At 47.6% G+C, this 27,604-nt stretch overlaps 1 protein-coding gene across 1 annotated transcript in view; it reads left to right on the forward strand.

The window, feature by feature from the left end:
- Window positions 1-5,293: 5,293 nt before the first annotated feature.
- stpg2 (sperm-tail PG-rich repeat containing 2) overlaps window positions 5,294-27,604 on the forward strand; it is a 42,778-nt gene continuing 20,467 nt past the window's right edge. The window contains exons 1-10 of the mRNA XM_035436457.1: window positions 5,294-5,660; window positions 6,263-6,372; window positions 6,667-6,813; window positions 7,087-7,251; window positions 9,593-9,708; window positions 10,351-10,462; window positions 15,261-15,365; window positions 17,296-17,455; window positions 17,623-17,786; window positions 18,182-18,274. Of these exons, the coding sequence (XP_035292348.1) occupies window positions 5,555-5,660; window positions 6,263-6,372; window positions 6,667-6,813; window positions 7,087-7,251; window positions 9,593-9,708; window positions 10,351-10,462; window positions 15,261-15,365; window positions 17,296-17,455; window positions 17,623-17,786; window positions 18,182-18,274 (1,278 nt within the window). The 5' untranslated portion in view covers window positions 5,294-5,554. The remainder of the gene's footprint in view (window positions 5,661-6,262; window positions 6,373-6,666; window positions 6,814-7,086; window positions 7,252-9,592; window positions 9,709-10,350; window positions 10,463-15,260; window positions 15,366-17,295; window positions 17,456-17,622; window positions 17,787-18,181; window positions 18,275-27,604) is intronic.

Raw genomic sequence — 27,604 nt, forward strand, 5'->3', positions numbered from 1 at the left:
GTTAGTTTATTTCACTTTAACAGATGTTTCATGCTTATCTCAGAATAAAATACAAAATATAACATTAATTATAATTCCCAGTATGGTGCCAGACTGCCAGTCCAGGGACATTCAAGGCCTACCAACCATATACACAGTAAAATGTCTTGTGTTAATTCAAGTCTAATAGAGTTCATATGAGTCCAAGAGGGGACAAATGTAGTCTGGATGGTTTGATTTAACTCTGAACATTTTACTGTGATTGAAAAACCCTTGGGGCAATATGGCTGATAGCTAATATAACAGAAACAATTAAATCAAGATTTATTTAAGTTACCGATGAAGATTTTGAGGTGTTAAAGAGCTCTAGGGGGAACATTCAGCTGAGATGGAATATTCCATAGAATACGTCTATCTGGCAATGTGTTGCAATGGAGAGTTTATTATTATTATTATTTAACTTGAAGGAGGAACATTTTCCCCCCTAAACATCTTAGGTAATAATTGCGATGTCTGAAGTTACCATTCTGCATTCCAAACTGAATTGAACTGAAATTTAATTGAGTTGAGAATTTTGGGCCAACATTCAAGTCATTGCCATGACAACACCTCTGGTAGTGCAGAGGAGAACATTCTATGGAAGGTTGAGGAATCCATCTGCAAAATCATGGGGAGGAAAAATGCACAGATAAAAAAAATAATTCTTGTGATATTGTAAACAGCAGTTTCCATGACAGCATTAGACAAAAATTCAGATAAACGTCACCCAAACTTTAGTTGTAACTTGTAATACAGACTTCCAGTTTATTCTAGAATTGGTTTTAAAATTTTGCTTCTTACAATTTATTACCATAAATTACCTAACCCTTGCTTTCCTTCCTGTAGGACTTGCCTGGTTAACAGGGAAATTGAAGTCCAAGAGAGACTGATCACATTTCAGTGACATGTACATTATTTTAAATAATAATAATAATAATAATAATAATAATTTTCAGTTATTTTGTGGACATCTCCCCACACAAAGCCACATGTGTTTTACCTTTGTTCTCTCATTACATCAGGCAGGAAGGAAACTGTCAGGTGCATACCTTTCCCTCAGGTGTCCTGCCCCTAAATGAGGCGACCGTATGCACCTGGGCCTCCCCGGGGAAAGTGTCAGTATTAAAGTTTATTTGCTTCACATGCTTGTGACCATACTGAATGTGAAAGCAGCCATGTGTTTGTGCGCTGTATCAGATTTTACTGGCATAAATAACTTAACATTAATGAATGATGCTTTGCTGGATGCAGGGCAGGTGCTATATTACGGTCTCTGGGCTGAATCCAGATCTGCGCTCAAGTGCATTTCCTGCTTAATGTTCTCACTTTCAACACAGAAAATGCCCTTAAGTGCAGGTCTGAATGCAGCCCTTAGTGCATACTGTGGTAATGTGAGTACATTGAGAATGCTGTTTTAGAATATTTATAAAAGCATTGTCATGGTTTTATGATGCAAAGAGGATGTTAGAGAACTGGGCTTTTGTAACTGAAGAGGTTGCGGGTTCAGATGCTGGATGGGGCACTGCCATTGCATTCTTGAGCAAGATGGTCAACCTGAAGCGCTTCAGCAAATATCCAGTGGCTGTGTAAATGGATTGCATGTGTCAGTAACAAACATACAGAGATATACAGAGACTCACTCGCTCATACACAGGCATGCATGGGCAATGTCTGCATTATATGGCATAACTTGGACTAATATAGAAAATATACAAACATGAGAACAGTGTGGAATTGTTTAGCAATGTATCTGTCAATTATACTCAAGGCAAGATAAAAAGAGCCCAGAAACATCCACCAGGGTGGCATGTTTTACTGGGGCTTGATTCTGGCTGATAAAGATGAGACAGAAATGAGCGATAATTCTGTCATATGCTACAATGACCCCCCACCCCCCCAAGCAGAGATCAGTGGCCCCCCAGCTCGGTTCAGACGGCTCGGGGAGGTGCGGGGTAATTCGGCGTGGTGCTGCAGAATGCTGAGCTCGTGCTAAGCCCCTGAGACTCATCGGACCACCAGGGACATACAGGGAATCAGCCTGGAGAAGAAAAACAACGATCTGCACTTTAAGGGCTGTGTAAAACTAGCACAATATTAACATTAAGAGGATGATGATGAAGGGAATGATTGATGATGATGAAGAAGAAGAAAAGGAAGAAGGTGATAGGCGATATCAGTGATGCAATGATGATGATGATTATTATTATTATTATTATTATTATTATTATTATTAAGCCCTTATCCAGGGGACCTACAGTGCTTAGCCATTATAAAACAACAGAAAAACATGGAATCAAAACTCATTTGAAAACATAATTATAGATGCAGCTGTGAAGGGAGCTTATTAATCAATTTATCAGCGCATCTTCCTCCATTAAATGCAAAACAAAATGTACAAAAAAACAAATGTACAAAACAGCATGATAATTACCTGATGAAATAATTCCGGGAAAGGTAAAAAGCAAGAAAACCAAACTGCAATCGCGTTTGCAATACAGCGATGCGGGGTAAGCTGAAGGGTACACAAGGCTGAATGAGCTGGAGATCATTCATCCATCCATCCATCCATCCATCCATTATCTATACCTGCTTATTCCTGGTCAGGGTCGTGGGAGGTGCTGGAGCCTATCCCAGCATGCATTGGGCGACAGGCAGGAATACACCCAAGACAGGTTGCCAGTTCATATATTAGTATTTATATTATACCATATTTTTATTTTTATTTTTATTTTTATTTATTTTTATTTTTTTATATTGGCATAGTGTTGTGTGAACATGCATCTAGCCAACAGCAATCCTTCACTCATAGGAGAGCATTTATGTGCTTTCTCCAGAGTGGACACTGCTGTGCTGTGCCCAATAAAACACAAGCTCCCCGTTTCCGTGTGTGTGTGTGTGTGTGTGTGTGGGTGTGTGTGGTAGCAGGCAGGCAGGCAGGGTGGTAGTGGAGCACAGGTCCTGCAGGTGTGCCCAGGTGAGACTGATTAGTAATTACACCAGGTGCTGTTTGTTGTCTTCAGCACACTTCATCTAAAGGAAGCTCTCAGCTGCCTGCTCACTGCAGCCACACACTGGTTAGGCTCATTCAACCCCAACTTCAGTGCAAAATTATGCTGAAAAATTCTGTTTTATATTGGTCCTGGAAACAAGCTAGCATATAACAAGAACATGTTCTTTGTTAGCAGGGTGGACTTGCTTCTGAGCACATGTGCGTGCATGCACACACACACACACACACACACACACCATGAGAGGCATTTCAGCTCAGGATAACACTGAAAGATAACATTTAAAGGCTTTTTTCTTTCCTTTTCCACCAGCCATGAAACCAGTTCTTCGGCAGACAGATTATGTCACATTGGCTTGCATTTAAAAAAATTAGCCAGGATATTTTTGCATTTCCACATTGTCCTTTTAGTACCAGCCATCATTACTACTACACCACACAGTGCTATGGCAAACAATCGAAATTAAGAAGAATGGCTCATTAGATAAAAGTGAGTCTGGTGCAAATTTGTGGAGAAAAACACATTCAACATTAGGCACTGGCACATTCCGAAAGAAGTCTCATGAAAAATATATGTTGCGAGGATTTGAAGGGGCTTTTTTTCTTTTCTTCAAGAGATATGACAATGGCATTTTTCTTTGGCCTGCTCTCGGCACACGTCTTTCATAGACTTAGATAACAGCTACATTCTTTTTCAAAGCTGGATATCTAGAACCAAAAGTATGCGTCTGTAAAGTAATTGTACTGTACCTACAGCTACAGAATTACAGCACTATATCTGACCACAGGCATCAAACCTTCCAACGGGGGATAATTGCCACGGAACATGGGGAAGACAAACAGTATGAGGAGACAAGAGGAGAAAGAAAATGAAGTTACTTTTGACAGCAAAACTATCTCTCATAATTCCCTGTAACTTTTATACATTATGAAAAAGAAAATGCATGTTAAAATAAAATCAACTTATATGGAATAGGCTACATGCATCACATGTGCTGCCTACATTTGAAAATATACCCGTCTTTACAACTTTCATATGTTTATATATAAATAGTACAATAAATCATTCTCCACGGTGAAATTCTAAATCTCTAATGAAAGCAGCATTCAGTACTTGGGTACGAAACAGAGCAACATTTCCGTGCCCTAAACATAATCTGCCCCCGGGGGTTAACCTAGGATCACTGTTGCCAGGTGATGGAATATTCTCCCGTGGCTATTGTGTATGAGCGCAAATATAGCTTGCTTCTTACAAACGATCTTGGCGATGAAAACCAGCGGTATTGTGCGTTACGGTCATAGCTAACCCTGAGGTCAATTGAAAACCAACAGACAACAGTAACACCAATGTCTAACAAACATGTTTTGAGGCAGAAAGTCCTGCTTATTGGAAATATGTGACTCGACCCAGTTTAACAAACGAATACCAGTATTGACTCATCTTAGATTCTTTATATTAGAATTCATTTAAATAAACAGATAATGGCCAAAAAAAAGAACAATTTTCACACAAAAATTGTCGATCGGGCATGTTCTGATATGCCGTTTTTAACCAGTGCTCAGGAAATTCGAAAAAAGTTGTTCGTGCGTAAATGGCAACCCCTGGTGGGGGTTTAGAATAATAGCACATGCAAAAGTGTGACATGCAAGTCGACTGTACAGCTATTTGTGACTTGTCTGGCATGTGTGCAGGGAGTGGATGAACACTCCAAACACACCAGTCTAACTTTCGGACAGTTGCGCAATGGCCCGTGTGTACTACCTGAATTTGGATCGGGTTTGACATTTACTTCCATCGCAACCACAATTTGTGACAATGAAGGAAAAAAAATGTGAAACCGTTTAGACAAAAAACTTGGAAGTGAAATATCATTTTTAAAACATGGTAATATTTATATCGAGAGCGTGTCTCACAAAACAGCCTACCGGACACGTTCCTCGTGATGTGTGCGCGTGTGTGTAAAGTCGCTTGCTATGCCAAGAGCTCAAGCACATTCTCTTTAGAGAAGTTGCAGAGAGATACATAAAAAGTTATATATAGCGCGGCGCACGCGTGCGCGCTCACTACGTACATTGGGTACTTGGACAGCGCTGTTACCCGTATTGTCTTGGACAACACGCATCATTAACAGATAAATCCGTGGCTAGGGAACACCGCCATTTGGGTCTGTCACACCACCGCAGTTCTGTGCACACCACGCAAACGTGGAATGTGTCAAACAAAGCAGACGTGCGCGGTGTCCAGGCAACGACGTACAAGTGAAACAACATTACAGCCGCCGCGAGCACGGCGTTCCAGCAAGATAAACCTTAGGAGGACCTTATCTGATCTCTCTCTTTAAACATATACCCACTTTTTATTACACTGGTATCGTTTTTACTCTAAAGAATAATTTAATATCAGTATTAAACATCGACAAGTGTATCACTGTCAGGTTTACAAATTATTGTTCATTTTTATTTATTTATGTTTTGTTGCGAGGTGTTTATTTTACATAGGTAGTTAATATAAAATTTAATAATAAAAAAATGTATGCAAGAGCCCCTAGGGTTACCTACGTACTAACAGGAGGCACTGCAGCTAATGTGGGACCAGGCTCCTATGAGATCAATCAAAGGCAGGCTAACAAACCAGGTAAAGTGCTAATCTTCTTTTCATCTCTCTCTCTCTCTCTCTCTCTCTTAATTCATTTAAATTCCCAATGCTTCGTTGGCCTGACAAATTCGTACAATTGTTTTGCCAAAGCTTGTTGGATCAGAGAAAGGAACACGGCAACATGCAAGAAGTAACAACAACAATGAATCTGGATAACATACAAAAACAGTAACGCAGTAACTGTGTGTGTGTGTGTGTGTGTGTGTGTGTGTGTTAAACAGGTTTTTGCCTTGCTTTGGAAAGGAATTTTTAAAGATTTGCACATTTTATCATCCATGTCAGGAACATTGTTTTTAATGATATTGCTGATATCCAGCTAATGCGGAGCCTTTACCTAATCTGGAGGAACATGGTCTAATGGGCTGCATCATCATCTCTAAGCCGATAAGAGGTTCTTGTTTGCCGGCCAAGACTCTAAGAATTGCTACAATGAAAACATAAAAATTTGGAAATTGCATCCAAACTACTTGGACTTGACCTCACCCCCCCCCCCCCCCTGAGGCACTAAGTTTGAGTTTTTTTGTTCCTGAGAAATGTAATTTATGACTATGCCACTGACAGGTATTTGTGATGCTTTGCAGACTGCTATGCTCCATTCATGTCGCTGGCCTGCAGAGAGACCATTTTTCAAATGTCTGAGAATGACATGGCATCCCCTGGACCTGGGCAGTACGACACCAGCCCTGTGAAGGTATCCTCTGTCCCATAATTCCCCTCCGTCTCATTATTTACCGGCCTTATCTGAAGTGCTCTGCTGTTACATGTATTATAAATTCAATCGTTTGTGCAATGCTAAATATGAGCTTTTGTCATGTCATCTCTAGGGACATATAGAAGTTTTCAAAATGAAATTGCTTTCTGAATGGCTCTATCATGTCAAAAAACATCACGTCATCTTAAAAACATTAGAAGTAAAAAAAAAAAAGGAGAATCATAACTGGCCTAATGGTAATAATCTGAGAGGGTTTTGACCCGAATGTTTCAGAGTCGAATTCTGGGCGGACAGAGCCTTCAGAATCGGTCACGGCGTTTTGAGGACACGGTTTCGGAGATCCCTGGGCCGGGAGCGTACGACGTCCTGCAGGACCGCCCCACAGAGGGCAACCGAACGGGGAGGAGGCCGGGCAAAAGGGTATGCCCCTCTGTTATTTTAGGCTCCCTTGACTGTGATGGCCTGCAGCGTTTGTGGAAAGGGCCCTGTGTTTAAGCTGTGCAGGGGAAATCTCCAGCACATTGGCCGCAGGTCTGCAGTGTTTGTGGAGAGGGCCCTGTGCTTAAGCTGTACAGGGGAAATCTCCAGCGCATTGTCCCCAGGCCTGCAGTGGTTTGTGGGAAAGGCCCCTGTGTTTAAGCTGTGCAGGGGAAATCTCCAGCGCTTGACCTGCTCTCTGTGACACGGGCGCAGGGCGTGTCCAACCTGCTGAAGAGCCTGAGGCAGCCGGACATCCCCTCCATCCCGTCCCCAGGACAGGCCTTCGGATACGAGGAGAGCGACCAGGGGATCCTCCACCGGCAACCGCTGCCTCCCAAGGACGACACGCTGGGGCCGGCTTACTACTGCCCTCTGGTGGTAAGAGCAGAGCATGCATGTACGCGCTCACACATGCAGACATGCACACGCATACACACACGTTTGCACACACGCACACACACGCACATACACACAGACACACACGCATGCACACACACATGCACACACATACACACGCACGCACACACACACACACGCACACACACGCACATACACACAGACACACACGCATGCACACACACATGCACACACATGCACACGCACGCACATACACTTGTATCATTGACATATATTTCTATTGCAAATAGGTCTTGAGTACAGAATTAAGGATTAATGTGAGAAAGAGAGAGAAAGAGTGGGAGAGAGAGAGGTGGAGAGAGAGGGGGAAGCAGAGAGAGAGAGGGAGAGCGAGACGGGGGAGAGACAGTCTGTGTGTGCATTGTTGATGGGATAACTGTGAGTGCTGTTTGCAGTAGTTTGCAGTTGACCTTATGCATGATTGGACCTCTTAATTCTCCCAGAATCTATTTCCATTCGTAATGATGGGAGCAGCACTTCTAAAAGTCACAACGTGCCACGTTCATCCATTCTGATGTCGACACGGGGGACCATTAGTAATTATTCCTCAAGTTATATTACAATATTCACTTAAAATAATGCAGCGCCGGCTGGTCTTGCCTTCAATTAAACCATATTTCATTTGCTAATGACTACCCGAGTCAACGGCGTCCTTGAGGTAGGTTGTGTCAACACTTTGCGGAAAGAGCCTCCGTGATTTAGGGTTATAAAGAGTGCATCAATTTATTTCTGTCTTCCTTCCCCTCCCTCTTTGTCTTTTAAAGGCTTTTAATCTTCTGATAGATGCAAGTTTTACCTGAAAGTTTCCTGGGTCGTACAGTTAAGTAGCCGTCTGATTGCATTTATTTATTTTTTGAAAAATGCAGACCCTGGCAAACAGGAATTTTGGAAGCGCTCCTAATCGAGGATGACAATGAATCAACTTTTGTTAAATGCTCATTGGACTGAATGACTCCTAACAGCCGCGGAAGTTGTTAAAGTCATTGGCTGCTAGTACACATCCACCGGGGCTGTGTTGGGCCAATCAATCTGCACTTTGAGAAAGTAGGTTCTGATCATACGGGCAAGAAAAAGAGCTGAGCGTGTGTGTTAGGGTGAAATGTGTGTCTGTATGCACGTGTGTGTGCCTGTGTGTGCGTGTGTGTGTGTGTGTGTGCCTGTGTGTGTGTGCGTGTGTGTGTGTGTGTGTGTGTGTGTGTTTGTGTGTGTGTGTGTTTGTGTGTGTTTGTCTGCATATATATGTTGGCCTAATGCTGTTGACAGAAGACTGTTGGAACAGACCTGTCACTCCAGCGTTCCCACGGCGATTGCTTCTGTGATTGATTTTCTAATCCAGCCCCACTGATCAGCTTTATTACACGTTTGAGCATAGGGGAGATACGGCGCCCCTGAGTCTTACTACAAATGCCAACAGGCTTTGCGGCGAGCAGACGCTGAATGTAAACTAGCTGGATCTCAGAAACACCGTGTGACAGCAAACGTTGCTTAATAAAGACCTTCTGATAGATGTTCAAAAATTTAACGAATGTTTTGGTCTTTTGATACGTCCCCAGAAGCCTGTATTCCCAAGTTAGGCGTACAACCATTTTAATTAGTCCCTTCTGATTCACCTTTCTGCCAATCACTAAACCCACCGTGGTTGCTTGCATCTTTGTATCATCCTGTATGAGGTGGAATGCTTTCCAGATATGCAAATTTCGATGTGATCCTGATGATTTTTAAATTTTTTAATTTTTTAAATGTACCTGCGACTTATGCACAGACAGCCAGGTGTGACTTTTTGCCAATTATGACATAAGAAAATGTCATGACTTCTACAAGGGGTGTATTCCTGCCTCTTGCCCAATGCACGCTGGGATAGGCTCTAGCAACCCCCACGACCCTGACCAGGACAAACGGGTATAGATAATGAATGATTGAATGAATTAATTTATGAATGAACATATTGGGATGACTAAAGATGATATAATGTTTTGTTGCATTGGGACTGATGGCAGATGTCTGTGTGTCAGCTGAAGTCTCTGATTCAGCTCTGTATTAGCGTGTTAGAGGCTGTTGCATGTAGGCCTGACATCAGCTACAGTGCGGGAGAAACTTCCACAGGGCCTGGGTAGGCCCGTGTCCTGCGAGCGGGCCTTTGGAGGTCATTTTTAATAACTCCCGGACAAACATCTCTGAGCCCGTAAATCAAGTCCCGGGATTCCTTGAGGGCCTACCAATTCCGGAACGCTAATTAGAGCGCGCAGATGACGAGAACCTTTCTTTCTCCTCTCCTTGTCTCTCTCAAAACTTTCTCTCCCAGGCCGAGAGCTCCTCCTCCCAGAAGTACAGAGGGGTGCATTTTGGGAAGATGACGGGGAGGCGGGGGGAGGCGCGGGTGTCCGAGGGCCCCGGACCGGGGGAGTACAGTCCTGAAGAGTGAGTCGTGCCTGTCTCTCCCCGCGCACAGTCCCACAACTGTGACTACCCAATCGTACACATCGTAGGTCCAAAATCATAGCAGCTGAACCAATGAGAGACGCTCACACTTCATATATAACAACTCACACAGTCTTTAATACTGTTTCTGTGGAGTTAGTCATGTTCATTTCAGCACGTCTAATATTTTTAAGATGACTTGATGTTTAGCCTCTCCAAGAAACACGATTCAAGTTTCATTAGGTAAAAACAGGGGTAAAAACAGGGATAAAAGGAAGTGAAGAGTTTTGATGTGTCTATAAGGCACTTTTCCGGAGTACTTTTACACGGTTATAGAGGACGGATCGCACTGAGCGCACGTAGCTTCCTCCCTGGACGGTTATCTGAAGATCATCAACTACTCAGCAGGAGGGAGGACACCTACTCCCCCCACCTGTCCCGCCCCCCACTTTCCGTAATGGAGGCAGGAGACAGGACGTGTAAATCACCATCCCCCCACCCCCCCACTCCGCGCCCCCCCCCCAGACCCCCCACGTGCATACCAGGCGCTGTCTCGGTTAACGATGATCGACGTAAGACGGCTTCCTTCCCCTCGGCCCGCGCAGTCGGGGGCTGATGCCTCTCCCGCTTCCCCCCTGACAGGAATCACGGCGTCCTCTACGAGAACGTCAATGTGAAGAAGGAGTCCAGGAGCAGGGCCGAGCTCGTCCTGCCGCGCTACCCCGAGATGCTGACGCTGCGGGAGGAGAAGAAGGTGAGGACGTGCTCGTGGCGCACTACCCTCTCCACCCAGTCCTCCACCCTACCCTCTCCCCCAAACCATCCACCCAAACCCTCTCCACCCAACTCTCTCCTCCCAATCCTCCACCCAAACCCTCTCCACCCAATCCTCTCCCCCAAGCCCTCCACCCAAACCCTCTCCACCCAACTCTCTCCTCCCCAAACTTCCACCCAACCCTCTCCGCCTAACCCTCCACCCAACCCTCTCCTCCCAGCCCCCTCCACCCAACCCTCTCCCCAGCCCTCTCCACAGACAGACAACTGGCAGCCAATCAGTGGCTGTGGCTACCTGAACTCTGCTTAGTATGCAGAAAGGCTTTTCAGACCGATGCGTGCTTCCTCAGGCTCGCTTCAGGAAGAGGGCGAATAAATGGCAGCCATTTTAGGAGAGCGGAGAAACCTGCGTAGAACGGCACAGATTTGCCCTTTACAGAGAGTCACTACAGTTTAGTCTCACTCAATCAATATTTATGTTGTATAACGGCAGTTATAATCAGGCTGTCACATAGCATTTCAGAGAGGGCATTTTCAAGTTGAAATAAAAATAAACAAGGACACTTATGCCAATCTTGGGGGAAGGAAAAAAAACTGTTTGTTTATAAAGTTTTTTTCCCTGACCCCCTAGAGATTGAAATGAACTCTTGGAACACAGTAGGATGCAATGATTGCATCAGCACGTAAGAGAAATAAAACCAAGCCAGAATTTAGGGGGGAAAAAAATGGGTTTAATACTTTGCATTTACTGTTGGTGTTACATGAGTGACACAACGAAACTCACAAGTCAATCTAGCATGAAATATTTTGGCTTCCTTCTCATTTGATCAATGATCTACATGACATAGCTTTGTGTAGACAGTAGTCCTTTTCCATTTATCATCACACTGAAGTCTTTATATTTTTATGCCTTTGATAGAGCCTAGAGCATTCCTCTGTCGCTCCCCTGAAATTCCTTCCTGGTTAACAACGACAGTGGTGTGGAGTAACCAGTGTGGAGTCTGCGTTTGTTCAGATTGTGGTTTTATGTTTGCTCCTCTGTGTCTGCTTTTGTTACGTCTATTGTTCAGGTATTCGTATTGCTTTTCATTCTTCTTTTCATCCGTCTACCCTGTGGTTAAGCTTGTGGTTTGTGCGAACACCGTTCTTTCGTAACAAAGAGAGGAAAGCTTAAACAAAAGGAGCAGATGCTAAAACGTGAAGCTTGATGCGTGTATGTAAGCCTCCCTGATTTTTTATTTTTTTTAAAAAAACAGAATGACTCTCTGCCTCTTAACACAGGGACTGCTGATGCGCCAGCGCTCTCTGAAATTGCCCGGAGGGGCCGCGAGGGTTTTGTCTGTAATATCGGCGACCCCGCAGGGCTGGCCGAGCTGCGCTCCGGGCCACGCGTACGCTGAGCTCGCTGGAAGCGAGTCGTTAAGCTATTCTGTGCCCCGGCAACAGCGCGCACCACAACCCAGCGGCCGAGCCGGGGCGGGGCCAGGAGGTGCCCAGCCAGCTCCACAGAGAGGAGAACCTCACCTCCTTTTCTCCCTCCTCTTCCTCGCTCCCTGCCAGCTCCCTCCGACCCCCCCCCCCCCCGCTCGCGTGACGCGTTCGTCTCTGATCAGAAAATGTCAGGGACGATGAAACCGAAAAGGGCGCTTCCTGAAGGACCGAGGTGGCGACTCCGGAATGATCCAGGGAGGGGGGACGGGCTTCCCTGCAGCTCTCCGGCAGAGCGGGGCGTGGCGCGGTCCGTGCGCTGGGGCGGCGAGTCTCTAGGGCCTTGTGTTTTTTCCTCTGTCCTGCCGAAGGAAGTCAAAGTTAGAGAGCGGGCGGTCGTTCATCTGCGTCGCACCGTGTCCCTCTCCCAGCTGCGCGGAGAGATACGAGTGTAATTACCCCCGGGGTAATCAGCGTCTCTTTACCGGGCAATTTTCCCCTGTGTTTCACACGTCTGATGTGCGCTGCGATCTGTCCAAGGCTCCGGCCTTGACGGATGACCTGCTGACAGCCGAGAAATTTGACGGGGCTTTTCAAAGCTAAATGTGATTCGCTATCGCCGTGTCAGTGCAAGTGAGGTCAGTGCACTTGCGAGACGACAAGCTCCTGTTATTTATTTATTTTTTTGTGATCAAGAATGATCCGAAGTCAGTTTCAGGTCTCTTAACGTAGCGAAACTGTTGATTAAATTACCTCTGTCCTCCTTCATTAAGGTCAGTGATGCACCTGTGATTAACTTGTATGTGTAGGTGCATCTTTCACAGCCTTGGTTACAGGGTGAAAATACGCTTTGTGTGCCTAAGGTCCATAAGCAGAATCTTCATGGAGTGTGACATATTCCACATCTAACACCTCCATCCTTCATAGGATGAAATGAAGAACTGAGCCGGCATTTTGTGTATGGATGCGATGTGCGATCAGAGTTATTTTCAGGCATTTTCAGGGGGCATATTTCTCCAGGAAATCCATTCCTGTTTTCGTGTGAGATGTTTACGCCCGGTTCCTTCTGATAATTCCGCCGTCATTAAACAGGCAGCTCTGCGTCTTCAGGACTGGCACACGAATGGGAGAAAACATTCTGCCACTAGAGGGCACCAAAACTCAACGATCAGACAGAACCGCCCTGTATTATTTATTTCAATCAATCCAGACCTTTAATGACTTACCTACGTGTACGTAGGTGGACATCATTGACCCCAATGCACTCGATGTTTCTGTGCTTTTGTTATTGACGTGCGTGGCTCGAGTGTTGAATGGCTGAGTCAGTATTAGTACTGGGGGTTGTTTTATTAGTCCTGGTTAGCATGTCTGGGTTTCAGAGAGAGAGAGAGGGAGAGAGAGAGAGAGAGGTCGTCGGGTGTGTGGGATCGGGAGGTCACGAGCCCTTGCGTCAGCGCCTTGTGCTGCTGCCCGCCGTGACCTGCAGAGGGAGCCGAAGAGCAGCTGCGGGTCTCTCTCAACCTGAGCTCGATTCGGAGAGACCACGGGGTGGTATGGACCCCAGGTGCGCGTAGCCCCGCTGTCTATCCGTCACGGGGGGGGGGCGCTGGCCTGGAGGTGCGTCATTAGCCCCCCGCTGGCTGCCCCCCTACTGGCCGCCCCCCCCCCCCACTCCCCCCCGGTCGGCCTACCCCGCGCCGGGCATCCGTCATCATTAGAGAGGGTCTGATAATGGCCGCCAGCAGATGGGTCATTATCAGCGCTGCGACCACCAAACGGCCTCCTGGAGGACACGCCCCCAACGTCGCACCCGCGCGCGCTAACCGTCAGACACGTACGCGCCCCCCCCAGCGTGGGACCCCAGTCTGCGGCTTCACAAAAACAGTGAGCCCAGTCCACCTCTCCGGGCCCTCCGGCGCTATCTCCTCACAGCACTCTTTCACAAGGCTACGGTGTGCTGGAGGGGACACACGGCACGGATAGTGGATTCAGTAAAAGACAGGACAACCTTGAGTCTTTGTTAACAGACTTTTTATGAATATATAAAAGTGGGCCACAAGAGACTGTAAACCTTTTACAAAATATTTTAGTAAAAGAAACTTCTCATTCGTGAATGGTAATGTTGATTAATAAGTGTATCATTCATACATAAATATTGTACAGCTTGGCCCTTCTTCAATATCTTTTTCTTTTTTTAAATATAAACTTTTTTCAGACCCACCAATGACGTTAATACCCTTACTTGAAAACACTCTTCTACTGTAAAATCGGTGGTAATGTCTATCTAGTTAACTTAACCGGGGTGAACAGTGTGAAGCCACAATTTATGCTGATTGCATGCAAATGTGTTTAATTAAATCTGATTGAAATTGAATTGGATTTAAATCGGCCACATTTTATGGACTTGCACACGACCGTGTGAGTCGTCTCGATTATTCAGTCAATACCGCTATATTTTGTCACTGAACGTACTAATCCGTTCATTAACAATGTAAGAATGTACACATTAAACGTGTAGAAAGATCACACGCATTAAGCCGATTTCAAATGATCCCAATGGACACCTTGAGGCTTGTTATGGCTAACAGTCAGAGTACCTCAAGCTTGTGTCGGCCTGCTTGCGTGTGTGCGTGTATGTTGTGTTAGCGTGTGCTCATGTGAGGGTGTGTGTGTGTATGTTGTGTTAGCGTGTACTCATGTGAGTGTGTGTGTGTGTATGTTGTGTTAGCGTGTGCTCATGTGAGCGTGTGAGTGTGTATGTTGTGTGAGCGTGTGTGTGTGTATGTTGTGTTAGCGTGTGAGCATGTATGCGTGTATGTTGTGTTAGCATGTATGTGTGTATGTTGTGTTAGCGTGTGAGTGTGTGTGCTTGCTCGTGTGCACGCGCCTGTGTAAATTTGTCCCCCCCCCCCCGTGTGGCCCGGCTGTAATTGTCCCAGAAGCACATCGGTCTTGCGTGCTCTAATTGACTATACATCACGCAGCGGCCCGCTCGGACGGGCGGGGACGGTCTCTCCCAGAGAGGGGGTCGAAGGTCAGCGCAGGCGAGGCTCACCCTAATGTCCTCCATCACAGCGGTGTGCGCTGCCTGACCCGCGCGCGGTGGGCCCGCTTCCACACCTCTCTCCCCCTCCGCCTGCGACTCCCAGGCTCTCCGTCTTCATAATTGAGTCTTCATCTGCTTCCTCGACCCCGCTCACCTCCGCCCCCCACCCCCCCACGGCAGAGTACCCGAGAACGGCTCTCCTCCCCCCCATCTGAACTGAACAACGGCGGCAGTGGCTATCGCCTCGTTCGTTTATTTTTCCTTTTTTTATTTAAAATTTTCTCTCTCTCTCCTAAATCCACAGGGCGTCCCGGGTCCCGGGCAATACAACATCAAGAGCCAGTTTGAGAGGACGGGCAGCCGAAAAAAGGACCCCGCCGCCAACCCCCCCTTCCTCTTCCAGGCTCAGGTAAAGGACGTAGTCTTCCGCGACCCCGCCGGCGGCGACCGTCTCGTTAGCACGTTAGCACGTTAGCACGTTAGCACGTTTTCCGGCTCTCCCGCACGCAGCGGTGGCTTGTGAGAGCTCTGTACGAGCGTGTAACCAAGGCCGGGTTCGGGAGATTGACAGCACCGAGCCGGCGGGAGGCGAGAGGGGGACAGGGAGGTGGCTCGCGCGGTTTGACGTGCGATGCGCTGTCGGGACAGGAAGCCGGTCTGTCACAACGCCACGGCAACCAATTCGCCTTCGTGCGCCCTGAGAGCCAGACGGTCAGGCGTTGGGTTCTGCCGTTAAGGGAGATGTTATGACTTGCCTGGGCACTGAACCAAAATCCTCCGGAGATTGAACCAGGTGAAGTGTGGAAAAAAGTATATTTATATGTGTGCACCTTATGGTTTTCAGAAACAAAAAAAAAGAAATATGTATATATATTAAAGCACTGACATCTGTTACTTAGCCATGTTTCAGAGAGTTCTCTTAGACACCTGTTTTTATGAGGAAAAAAAGGCATGGATTATAACTGACTTTCTTAAACACCATCTATATAAGAAAACATTCATTTGAGGCTTATAAGGCTCTAAAAACATCCCCCACCAACCCAAATCCCCTCACAACGGGGGCCCGGCGCATTAAAGAGCAGATTCCCCAGCCGAGACGCAGACAGGAAAGGGACCAAGGAGACGCATTTCAATATGAAAGCTGCGCTCCAGTTTCTAGGGCCGTGTGCGGAAATTCTTGAAATTTCAGAAATTTTGTTTTTGGGGCTGTTTTAGAGCCCCATGGCTCCACATGGAACGGCAGATCTGACCCTGCCCCCCAGCCACGCCTCCAGTGCCCCCCCCCCCCCCCCCCCGAAGCGATGGGGGTAAGGTGGGTAACAGAAAGAGTGGGGAATAAGTCGCTCTCCTGTGTATTTTATCAGCCGATGATCACAAATCAGATGCATTCAGGACTCGCTCGTCAGACGCTTCTGGGACGGGCCTGCTGACAGGAAATTTCCTGGTCTTCAGCGCGATCCGACAGGATCGGTCCAGACTGAAACGCACAGCTCTGGAACTGAGCGACAAGGAAGTAATACACGCAAGTAACGTCCGTGTGACACACCTCCCCTGGTCCTCTATGGCCTCCTGAAAAATGGACCCAGTGAAACCACGTTTCAGCATCCTGGAGTGTTCCTCTGAACTGGTTTGACTTTCAGCATCTGGAATCGAAAGCCCCTGATAGGCTTATGTACATGCGATGTGTTCTTTTTAAAGGAAGCGTAACTGACATCAGGCCGTGAGGGCAAGAGCTTCAGTCTCAGAGGGACCAAGACCAAGACTGTCTGCAAAAAAACAAGATGTTCAAAGATGCACAAAGCCTACGTTTTTTTGTCAATGAAAATTCGGTCCCCCGCTATTTAATCTTCCCTTACCTGGGACGCCTTAGCTCGTGGACAATGACCAGAACTCTGCGGTGGAAAGCTCAGAGGAAGGAATGTTATGTGTGTGTGGTCTCCATGGCGACTCCATGGTTGCGGGAGAGCGTGCGGCTGAACCGGGTGTCTTTGAAAGAGTACTGCTTTGTATTAACGCCATTCATCTCCTCCATGTCACAGCTCATGTTCATTTTCCTATACAACACATGCAGCGAAGCACCGTAGGGACGCACCATATCGAGCAGGCCACTGCACTCAATCCGATAATGAGAGAGCGTGCTGTCTCATAGCTTTTGCATTAGCTTTTGCAAACCCATGCATCATAGGTTTTCACACAGCAAATGCATGTTCCATTCCAATTGTACATTTATCCAGTTTTCTATGTCATGTCATCCATCCAATTACTCTCATGCTGCTCTGAACTGAACAGGACCAAGTATCACCAGCGATCTCCTGACCCCCCACCTCTCCCCCTCCCAGCGGTTCATCCCAGTGAAGGAGGCGGCGCCCCCTGTTGGCCTGTACGAGGACCCGCGCTCGGCCTTGGACGCGCTGAAGAAGACCACGGGGCCGAAGAGGAGCCCCTTCGGCCAGACGGCCGTGCGCTTCGTTCCCCCGACCGGCAAATCGCCCACGCCCGGTGCGTAGCTCCACTTCCTGTCTGCCTGAACCTTCAACTTCCTGTCCGAGGCCTTATCGCCTCTCCCGTTTCCTCCAGCCGCTCTCCACCCCCCCCCCCCCCCCTCTTTTGCCCCCCCCCCATTCCGCTGCCGAACCGCTGAGTTTGCTCTGTCGGTCCTCCCCCAGGTCCGGGGGCGTACAACGTGTTCGACTACGGCATGGCCCAGGACAGCCTGAGGAGGGCGCTGCTGGAGAGGAACAAGAAGGGAGGGTTCGGGTCTCGAGCCCAGAGAAACCCCGCCTTCGTCAAGAGGGAGGAGGCGGAGCTCCCGGGGCCCGCGCAGTACCGGGTAGGGCCCGATCTTCAGGCCCCGCCCACAAACACCTCGGGACCAATCAGAGTCCATGATGCATTCAGCCTAGATGTGTACACAGCACAATGTCCAATGTGTTGATTCAGTATCTTAAGCTAAGTTTTTATGGGTATCCACAACATGGTAATGGTATAACATAGCTAAACCAAGCTTGGTAGTTGGCGAGTCCATGGGGATTGTAGTCCACCTGCGAAACAGCATTGAGATTGGTCTTGAAACAGCAAAGATATCAAGGTTAACTCAAAGCTGACAGGTATACAGTAGGGACCACACATGCTCCGTAACAATTGATTTAACAACGAAGGTCTGACTGAGTGTGATGCACACAGCGCAGCACACTGAACCGCTCTGGCGCCCCCTGCTGTCCGCAGGTGGAGAAAACGCTGGAGGAGCCGTACAAGCAGAAGCACACGGCCGTGTTCAAGTCAGTGACAGAGAGGCTAACGAGCGCCCAGGCAGCGCAGGTGAGCCATGGCTGTCCCGTCCAATCAAACGCAGACCAGAGGTCAATCTGACCTTTGACCCGCACACAACATATTTACAAATGTGTGTTGCATATGAGTAGTGCTCTCACTTGTAGAGAACCCTGCTGGCAGCAGTATATGCCTCACACAGTATAGTATTATGTGTATATTTTTGTTATTGTTTTTATAACTGTTTTTTATTTTTATTTAAATGTATTAAACCTGCAGTAAATAAACAATATTTTTCACCTGGTGTGGGGCAAGGACACATTAAAAAACACCAGAGGTGGGAAAGTCCCGGGGTCAGAAAGTTTAAAAGTCCTGCCATGTATTCCTTCCACCCGTGAACTCAGACGGCCGATTTCACTAATTAGCTCTACCTCCTGGCTGATGAATTGTGCTAATTAGCAAATCCAGGTGACTGAAGCAAAATACTGGGGAGGACTTTTACTTTCTGAACCTGATGTTTTCACCTCTGATAAGCAGGGGGCGAGGGGGCATTTTGGTGTGTGTCCAGCAGCTAGACTATAAAAAAAAACAATAAAATAAAAACCAATGCCCAAAACACCTTATTTCATGTAGGTATTCATATCTCATTCAGATTTTATAGTAGCCAAGCCATGGGAACCTGACATTAATAAATAATAACCCTGTGCTGCCACATAGCTCCCTCCTACCTTCCACAACTGTGGCTACATACACAGTCGAGCTGTCAACTTGTGAGAACCACGTCACATCATGAACGTATGCTGGTCATCAGCTTTCCAGAAGCACTGTATCATGCCAGAGAAAATAGATCTTGTGTGTATAGCTGGTGATGACCGACACCATATTCATTCAGCCATTAAATAGGTGATTCACCCACCGTCTGAATCAGAGACTGTTAGAAGCTAGAAAGATGCCACATTCCTCAGTCCTTCCTGTTCCCGCTAAAGAGTTCCTGTCGCTGCTCAGAAAGGTCTGCTGATGAACCCCCTCTGAATATTCATGGTCTGCCGGGCTGTTGCAGTGTTCCCCTGCATATCAACAGTGAGCAGAATCAGAACCAAACGACTCACAGACCTACCTGCTAATGACTATTCATAAGCACCCGCCTGTCTGCTGGGGCTCTGCCTAGCTCTGATGGTGTGGAGGAGGGCAGGGCTTTCAGTGTGAAGTGTGGGGAGATCTGATGGTGTGGGGCAGGGCAGGAGTTTCAGTGTGAAGTGTGGGGAGATCTGATGGTGTGGAGGAGAGCAGGAGTTTCAGTGTGAAGTGTGGGGAGCTCTGATGGTGTGGAGGAGGGCAGGAGTTTCAGTGTGAAGTGTGGGGAGCTCTGATGGTGTGGAGGAGGGCAGGGCTTTCAGTGTGAAGTGTGGGGAGCTCTGATGGTGTGGAGGAGGGCAGGAGTTTCAGTGTGAAGTGTGGGGAGATCTGATGGTGTGGAGGAGAGCAGGAGTTTCAGTGTGAAGTGTGGGGAGCTCTGATGGTGTGGGTAGGGCAGGAGTTTCAGTGTGAAGTGTGGGGAGATCTGATGGTGTGGGTAGGGCAGGAGTTTCAGTGTGAAGTGTGGGGAGATCTGATGGTGTGGATAGGGCAGGAGTTTCAGTGTGATGTGTGGGGAGCTCTGCATTTCGCTGCTATAACTCTGGGACGGCACCGTGATGAAACTTGGGCGTTTTGTTGATGGGACCACACCTGTGACTCTCCTCTCTATTGATGGGACCACAGCTGTGGCTCCCTTCTCTGCGACCTTTGACCTCGGTGTGGGAAAGGATGGCGCTCTCACTCGCCCTGGCTGTGCATGTGCTGGCGCTGTGGGCCTCTCTCTCTCTCTCTCTCTCTCTCTGTCTGCCGTGGCCTTGCATCTCAGCAGAGTCCTTCTTGAATAATGAGCCTGTTGCCATGGTGAGAGAACAAATCCCCTCTGCCCGGGCAGCAGGGAAGAGAAGGGGGGGTCGGGGTGGTACAGGGGGGGTACGGTGAGCCAATGGGGAGAGTCCTTGTTCACTGCTCCACCTGCAGGGACGGTCATGTAGGCAAAAGAAGCGGCCAGGGGTTCCATAGCTACAGGGAAGGCAGTGGAGGGTTAAAGGTCGGGATGTGGGGTTTTCGGGTCCTCCTGTGGGGAGCGGTGCTACGTGGGGGACCGCGCTCCCCGCCCCACTCCGGCGGCCGGACGACTCTCGGACGGGGTCCCGCGGTTTTGGGGCGGAGCGGGAGTAGCGCGGCTTGGCGGTCACGCCGGGGGGGAACAGCGCCAGTCACCGCCTGGTTTTCGATGCCGGACGGCTCTCCCGCCAGCGCGTGTAATAAAAACCCGGGTTTTTTTGGTTTTTACGGGCGGTACATAAATAGCGGCTCTCGGCCCGCGGCATCTGTCCCGCCGGCGTCCCGCGGTTCGGCCCGAACGCCCCCCCGCGCCGTCGGCAGCGCCAATTTATTCCGCGCAGCGCCCGCGCCCGTGTTTATGAATCCCGGCCCGTCATAAAAACCAGACACCTAATTAATTCCTCTCGCAGCAAGTTGCCCTTCTTATTAATCGCCTTTAACTGCCATTAAAATACCGCCCTTTTTTTTGGGGGGGGGGGGGCGGGGGGGGCGGGTAATGCGCTCCGGAAAAGTTTCATTTCAGAAAGGTTAGCGGGGATCCCTGCTGTGCGGTGATAGGAGCGAGGAGAACCTGGCAGAGCAGACGAGCGGGACGGCGTCCCTGTCAGGTCTGAGGAGAACTCTCGCTGCCGTCTCGCTTCTCGTTATTAACACTTTGTCACGGCGACCGGCAGATGAAAAATCAGAGGTAATGCTAATTGGCCACAGACGGCGTAATTGCTTACTCTCTTCCACTCGCGGTGATGCATTAGTGTCGCTTGACCCCTACGGTAAATTTAGAAAATTTATCAGTTGGCTTCCCTCAAAAGTTCCGACAAGCTAAAGATGGGCAGAGTTCTGATAGGTATTCATAAGGCTCCCGCTGGTACTGAGAGTGAGAGGTGCGTCTCACCTCAACCGGCACCGACTCTCCTGCGGTGGAAAAGGAATTAAAATGAGGAAGAATCCTGAAAGAAAGGAGCATTAAACCTGGTTTAACCTGTTGTATGCTGATGCATACTAGGAACAGCCTACTAGTGAAATGCATTGATAGGCTGGTGCATTTACTCGCTTAATTTGTTCCATCCCAAAAAGAAAAAAGCTTTTTTGCCTTTACATTAACAGAACATTGTTAGAAATAGAGCATGCTCAAATTGCATTACTGAAATAAATCACGGATACTGTGCTTCCATTTTTATTTATTTTAAGGTTGTTTTGGTGCAATATGTTGTACATTGCGAGGTTTGAGCCTTTGATGAGCACCTGTTGTGACTGATGTTACCATAATGAGGAAGGAACGCTGGGCATCAACACTGTTGACCAGGGCCATCAGGCGTCTTATTGCAACAACGGACAAGGAATACATATATATATATATATATAAGTATCTATATATATTCTTTTTCTCATCTACAGCAGAGCAGGTTTTATTGTGTGACACTCCCCCGCAGATTAATCTGTCACCACATGAAAACGGCGCAAAAAAAAAAAGGAGGGAAAAAAACGTTGGAGGGAGGCGGATCACAAACAGACTTCCTCGCGTTTACTGAAATGAGCTGATGGGAGATAACGGCGATAGCGTTTTGTACTTTCCTCTCCACACCACCCTAACCCTCCCCCCTCTTCCTCACCCCCCAGTCCCCCCCACGCCCGTCCGTCCGCCCATTAGGGGTGTAAACAGAGGAGGGGCCCCGCGCGGCGCAGGATCTGAGAGGCCCCCATAATGGCGGCACGCTGGGCCCCCTTTCAGCGGAGTTAATGAAACGCCGCGTGACGCCACGCCGGTTAGCGCCGGTTAGCGCCCCGCGTTCCCGCGCGCCCCGCCGCGACGTTTATTAAAAGCGCCCAATCAGAGCCTAATCAGCCGGCGCTATCGTTGTGCCACAGCTCTAACGGGGGGGGGGGGGGGGGGAGGGGGGAAGCGAATGAGGAAAAAACCACGTCTGTCATAGTATGTGAAAAAAAACCATGTCTGTTTTTCCCCCCGCTCTTTCCTGGGGGGAGCCGGACTTCCATTGAGGTTTTTCTGAGATGTCTGTCAGAGAGCCCCTTTCTGTTCACAGCGCACACGAGTTTCTCTCAGAGCAACGAGCGCCAGCAAACCGGCGGTATGAAAACCCGCTAATGCTCCGGTATTTATAGACGGCTCTGTGCACAAGGCTTTGTCGGGGAGCGTGCCGGTGACCAACGCAGGCGGAATGTGAGCGGTGGGAAAGCACCAGGGGTTCGGTACCGCGTCGAAAATAACATTAAAAAGGCAACGTTTATTCTGGAAGGCAACAGTGCAACCTCTCTCTCTCTCTCGCGTCCCACACACAGAAATTCTGTGCCTAATGACAGTGTCACATGGCAGTTGAGTCACATATGCTTTTCCTGCCAACGATGAGAACGAGCTGGAAAAAAAAAAAAAACGACTTAATTTGTCACAGGAAAAATTGTTCTCATTTTACACTTATTGTATTTAAAGTAAAAGCAGTTTTTTTTTCTCTGACACGAGAATTATTTAAAGACTTATTATGAAGATATATTTTTAAATGAGAGTCAATTCTTAAGTCAGATGAGAAACGGAGAAGAAAATGCTAGAAAAACGAATCGTGCATTATTTGAGTTGAAATGAAAGAATGTTAATGCTAAAATAGGGCTGTTAAAATAGAAAAGGGCTCCACCAGAAAAAAGATTTGGCTCAATGAAAATAAATAATTTTCCTATATTCTGCTGAATTAAAATATAACTTCCATTGAATATAATCTAATAAGTTTAAAAGCAGTTAAATTAGAATTGGAAATTCTAGCATTGTGAAGTTATATATAACAGTCACTATTTAGGGGCTATAAACAGCAGTTTTTTTCAGTCCAGATAGTTACAGGTTGTTGTTAATGTGGCAGTATTCATCTGATCTCAGCTTGCTATGCATGTGCTATAAGATGTTTATATCCTCTCTATTACAGGGTTATTACACGATTATGATCTGCGGTCCAAGGTGAATGGGTTAGGGTTAGGGTAAGCCGTTCACCCACAGCCTAACACAGGATATGCTGCTCTACAATTAGCGTTAGCCCAACCGTTGTACTGTTTTGTAAAGTTTGGAAAGTCGTGATTCTGAGAAACTGCGTCAGAAGACGACACAGTCTTCAGCTGCCGTGCTCAGTGTGTCAGCACAGTGTGTCAGCACAGTGGGACAGCACAGTGTGTCAGCACAGTGGGACAGCACAGTGTGTCAGCACAGTGGGATAGCACAGTGTAGCATCAGGAGGCACTAAAAATTGTAGTGAAAAAAAAAAAAAAAAGGTTTCAGATAATCGAAAGGTGAGATGCCGTGGTCCAGGCTGTCAGCTATAATTATAATCTAGGAACCAGTGTTCATCCCCAAATTCGAACATTGTCCAATGAAACACATGGCACCTCTTCTTGCTCAGCACAGCCTTCCCCGACCTGTCGGGACTCTGTCTGTGAGGGTTATTAATGTCCACAGGGCTGACAGGCAGAGAACAAAGCAGGTTTTTATTAATATCCATGCCCATGTGCATTACAGAAGGAGAAAATATTGCAGGATCTGGAACAGAGGTGCTTTTCATAAATGCGCTCACAGGCAGGGCGGATATTAACAGATACCGTCAGAGTCAAGGTTAAGTATCAACGTTAATAATGAAACGGAATTATGTAAAAAAAAAAAAAAGAAAAGTGATTTATTCTCAGCCTTTGTTGATTGGCTAGGGAAGCACATTATTATCTATTCAATTATAGTACCCTGGAGATAATTAGCAGCTTTGCTAAACACACGTTTATTGAGAAAGAGTAACACTGATATAATTACTCCAGAGGAGGAGAAGAAGAAGAAGAGAGGAACAGAGACCTACACATGGAATTAAACTGTATTCCCATGGAAATTGAGCAATACTTCTTCATACAATTCATACAGAAGAAATACGATGAACTGAAGATATGTTGCTCACCGAACTCGAGATTTTAAGCAGGCCAGGTGACCCATTGTTTTGAGTAGAGCCACCTTGAAATTTTTTTACAGTGCATTGCCCTCACGTATGAAAATTTAACACATACCCCAGTCAGTAAATTCTTTTCTGTGCACTACCCTATCCGCCTTCTTGAGAAAATATGAGGTGAGACGCTCAGTTTTCACGGTAAAAACCGAGATGTTGGCTTTTCATGCGTCACACTGATTACAGCGCAGCGCATGCAGATCTGGAACGTCCATGCGTTTGTCTCTCTTAACAAAGAAGAAGCCGGGAAAATGCTTTGTGCAATTTCATACATCGCTAAACAAAAGGTGTCTGTGTTTCCAGCAGGGGCTGGAATTACAATAAACGTTCAGCACACGGCCCGTCATAATTGACTTAGAGCGGTTTGGCTTGAACCGGGTGGAGGGAGGGGGGGTGGGAAGGGATGGGGGCGGGAGGCTGTGATCCAGAAATAGAAAATGGCAAAAGCGAGCCCGTATCTGTGAAAGAAGCCGGCTGTCTGGAGGAGGAAAACGGAGAAAAGATTTAAGTGTCATTTCGGAACGAGGCGTGAAGCTCTAGCCGTGAAGTGCCGGTGCAGAGCTGGGCCGAGCTCTGTGTTAACCAGCATGTCCGCCAGCTCGCCGTGGGGAGCATCTCAAGCTCGTCTGCGTGATGGCCGGTCACACTCACAAAAAAAAAAAAAAAAAACGGAGAGTGTAAACCTGCCATAACGAGCTCCTGCTTCCAGCCACAGCAGCTCCTCTCGTTTTTATATCACTGTTCCTTTTCCAGTTCTGGCTTCTGCGTGGGGCTCAAAGTATGTTTGAGGGTTTCAGACCCAAATCAAAGGTAGGATCCTGTAGCTCAAAACCGAGTGCACCTCTTCCTTTAAAGGTTTTAACGAGTAGAGGAAAGCACCTTATCTGGGCTGGAGAACAGTGTCTGATATGTACGTGTGTGTGTGTGTGTGTGTGTATGTGTGTGTGTGTGTGAGGGGCAGGGTCAATTTTCATGGCAGTGAAGATTTTGATATTTGAAGCAAGAAGGTATGGGGGTTTGAAATGTCTCAAAAGCTTCGCCTCTCGCTGGGTAATCGCTCATTACGCTGTCAGTCTTCACCACAGAAGCCATTATCGCTAGGTTTATGGTTTTTTTGTTTTTTTTTTCTTGCGTCAGCCGCTGCCTCAGACAGCAGCGAGGACATCTCCCGGTAAACGGGAGCAAATTGTGTTTAATGTGCGCCCGTCGCTCGAGGCGCCCCCGCGCGCGTCTGCCATCCATGTCCCGGCGCTGAAATACGGGCAGGCGTGGCGGCGGTTTTATCGCGACCAAGAACGCCGCCAGAGCGGCCGGGAACCCTGCATCCTGTGTGTGTGTGTGTGTGTGTGTGTGTGTGTGTGTGTGTGTGTGTGTGTGTGTGTGTGTGTGTGTGTGTGTGTGTGTGTGTGTGTGTGTGTGTGTGTATGTATGTATATGTGTGTGTGTGTGTGTCTGTGTGTACGTGTACGTGTGTGTGTGTGTGTGTGTGTGTGTACGTGTGTGTGTGTGTGTGTGTGTGTGTCTGTGTGTGTGTGTGTGTGTCTGTGTGTGTGTGTGTGTGTGTGTGTGTGTGTGTGTGTGTGTGTGTGTGTGTGTGTGTCGCCCCCCGAGGAAAGATCACAGGCCGATCGCGAAAAGTGTCCCGCTACGAAGTCTAGCCGCCAAGCGCCGCCAAGTCAGGGAAGAAAGAACAAAAAGAAAGGGATGAGAGAGAGAAGGCGGATATGGCTGATTGCGGCTCTTCCTCTGCACACCCCCCCCTCCTCCCCTCCCAAAACCCCTGGAATCTGACCTCTCTGTGCTCTCCTAGGCCTGCTCTACATTTTCATAACCATGCTTTTGACACCTCAACACTCAGTATGATGTAAATGAAACAGTATATTTATGCATAGAAGTAAGTGGTATCCAACCACCAACCACCACATTTCACATTTAAAAACAAAAAACAGCAACACCATGGAAAGCGATGGTTGATGCTGGGCTTTGTTTACAGTCAGCAGGCTCGCTAACATTGGATCATTTGCCATAACGAAGACGTACTGTTTTAGAAAATGCTTATGTCTGATGTTTGTACCGTTCCCTCCTGTTATTACAATTAATGGCAGCACATAGTTTCTCTTCTTTTTTGCTGGTTTGCAGCTTAGCCTGTGCAAAGAAACAGCCCACAGTGTTGAAGAGCTCCCACACACAGATTTATGAGACCCAGGCAGACTGGGGACTGGAATCTCTTGTCATTATTAATTCTCTTTGATATTTTTACCAGAGTCATTTTTTCTTCTTCTCTCTCCACCTGCGCAAGTCCAGAGAGGACTTGCGGGTTTAAATTTGGACCGTAATGACACAGTGATGTATTTTTATGCTTCGCTTAATATCATGTAAATCAGGAAATAGAGCAGACGCTGTAAGTCTTACTGTCTGAGGCGATTCAGGAGTAGGCAGTGCTATTGCTGCATTTTGTACTTTATCTGTTCGATGTCTCTGCTGTTTCCCAAAGTGCCTGTTTCTCTGGAGGCCTTTGGCAGCTCTGGCGCACAGACACGCACAGAAGAGGCTGTTTGGTAATCAGACCAGCTGTTGCTTGTTGAGTTCATCAAGGCCTGTTGCGAAGGCCCAGCCAGCTGAGTCTTCAGCGCCACAGGTACAGTGCCGCGAAACAGTATTCGCAACAGATCGACGCATAACACCAGGGGGGTGATCGTCTGTACTTCTGTACTCATTCATCTTTTGATCTCGAATGCAAAATAATACCTTCAGAATACAGCCAAAATGACAAACTGCTACCAGAGGGCACTGTACATGTGGACTAATAAACAGTGATGACTCCTGGCTTTTACTCCCAGTCAGAGTTCTGCTGCTAAACCCTCACCTGCTGGAGGTGCTCACTGACGCCGTACTCTCATCTACCACACTGTATGGGGCTTCCGGGTGCCATATCCTGCTGAGGAACCTCGTCTTAGTCCAGGGAATGCGCCCCTAAAAAAAACCGATGCACAGTCAATGACCGATGCTCCAGGGGACCACAGATCACGTGTGGCCACTCTTAGGACCCGGGGGGGACTTGCTCTGTATAAGCTGTACACAGTCGATGGCTCAAAAATGGATAGATGCCTGATCTTTGTTATTATAATTCATACGCTTCTGTACAAAGAGCCTGTGTTTGGCGTCTTAACCCCCGCCAGCAGATTAGGGAAGGTCCGAATGAGGACAATGAACCCAGGTGCGGTCTGAGGGGGGGGGGGGGGGGGGGGGGGGGGGGGGGTGA

The sequence above is a fragment of the Anguilla anguilla genome, chromosome 10, assembly GCF_013347855.1.
Source record: "Anguilla anguilla isolate fAngAng1 chromosome 10, fAngAng1.pri, whole genome shotgun sequence".
Taxonomy (NCBI): Eukaryota; Metazoa; Chordata; class Actinopteri; order Anguilliformes; family Anguillidae; genus Anguilla; species Anguilla anguilla.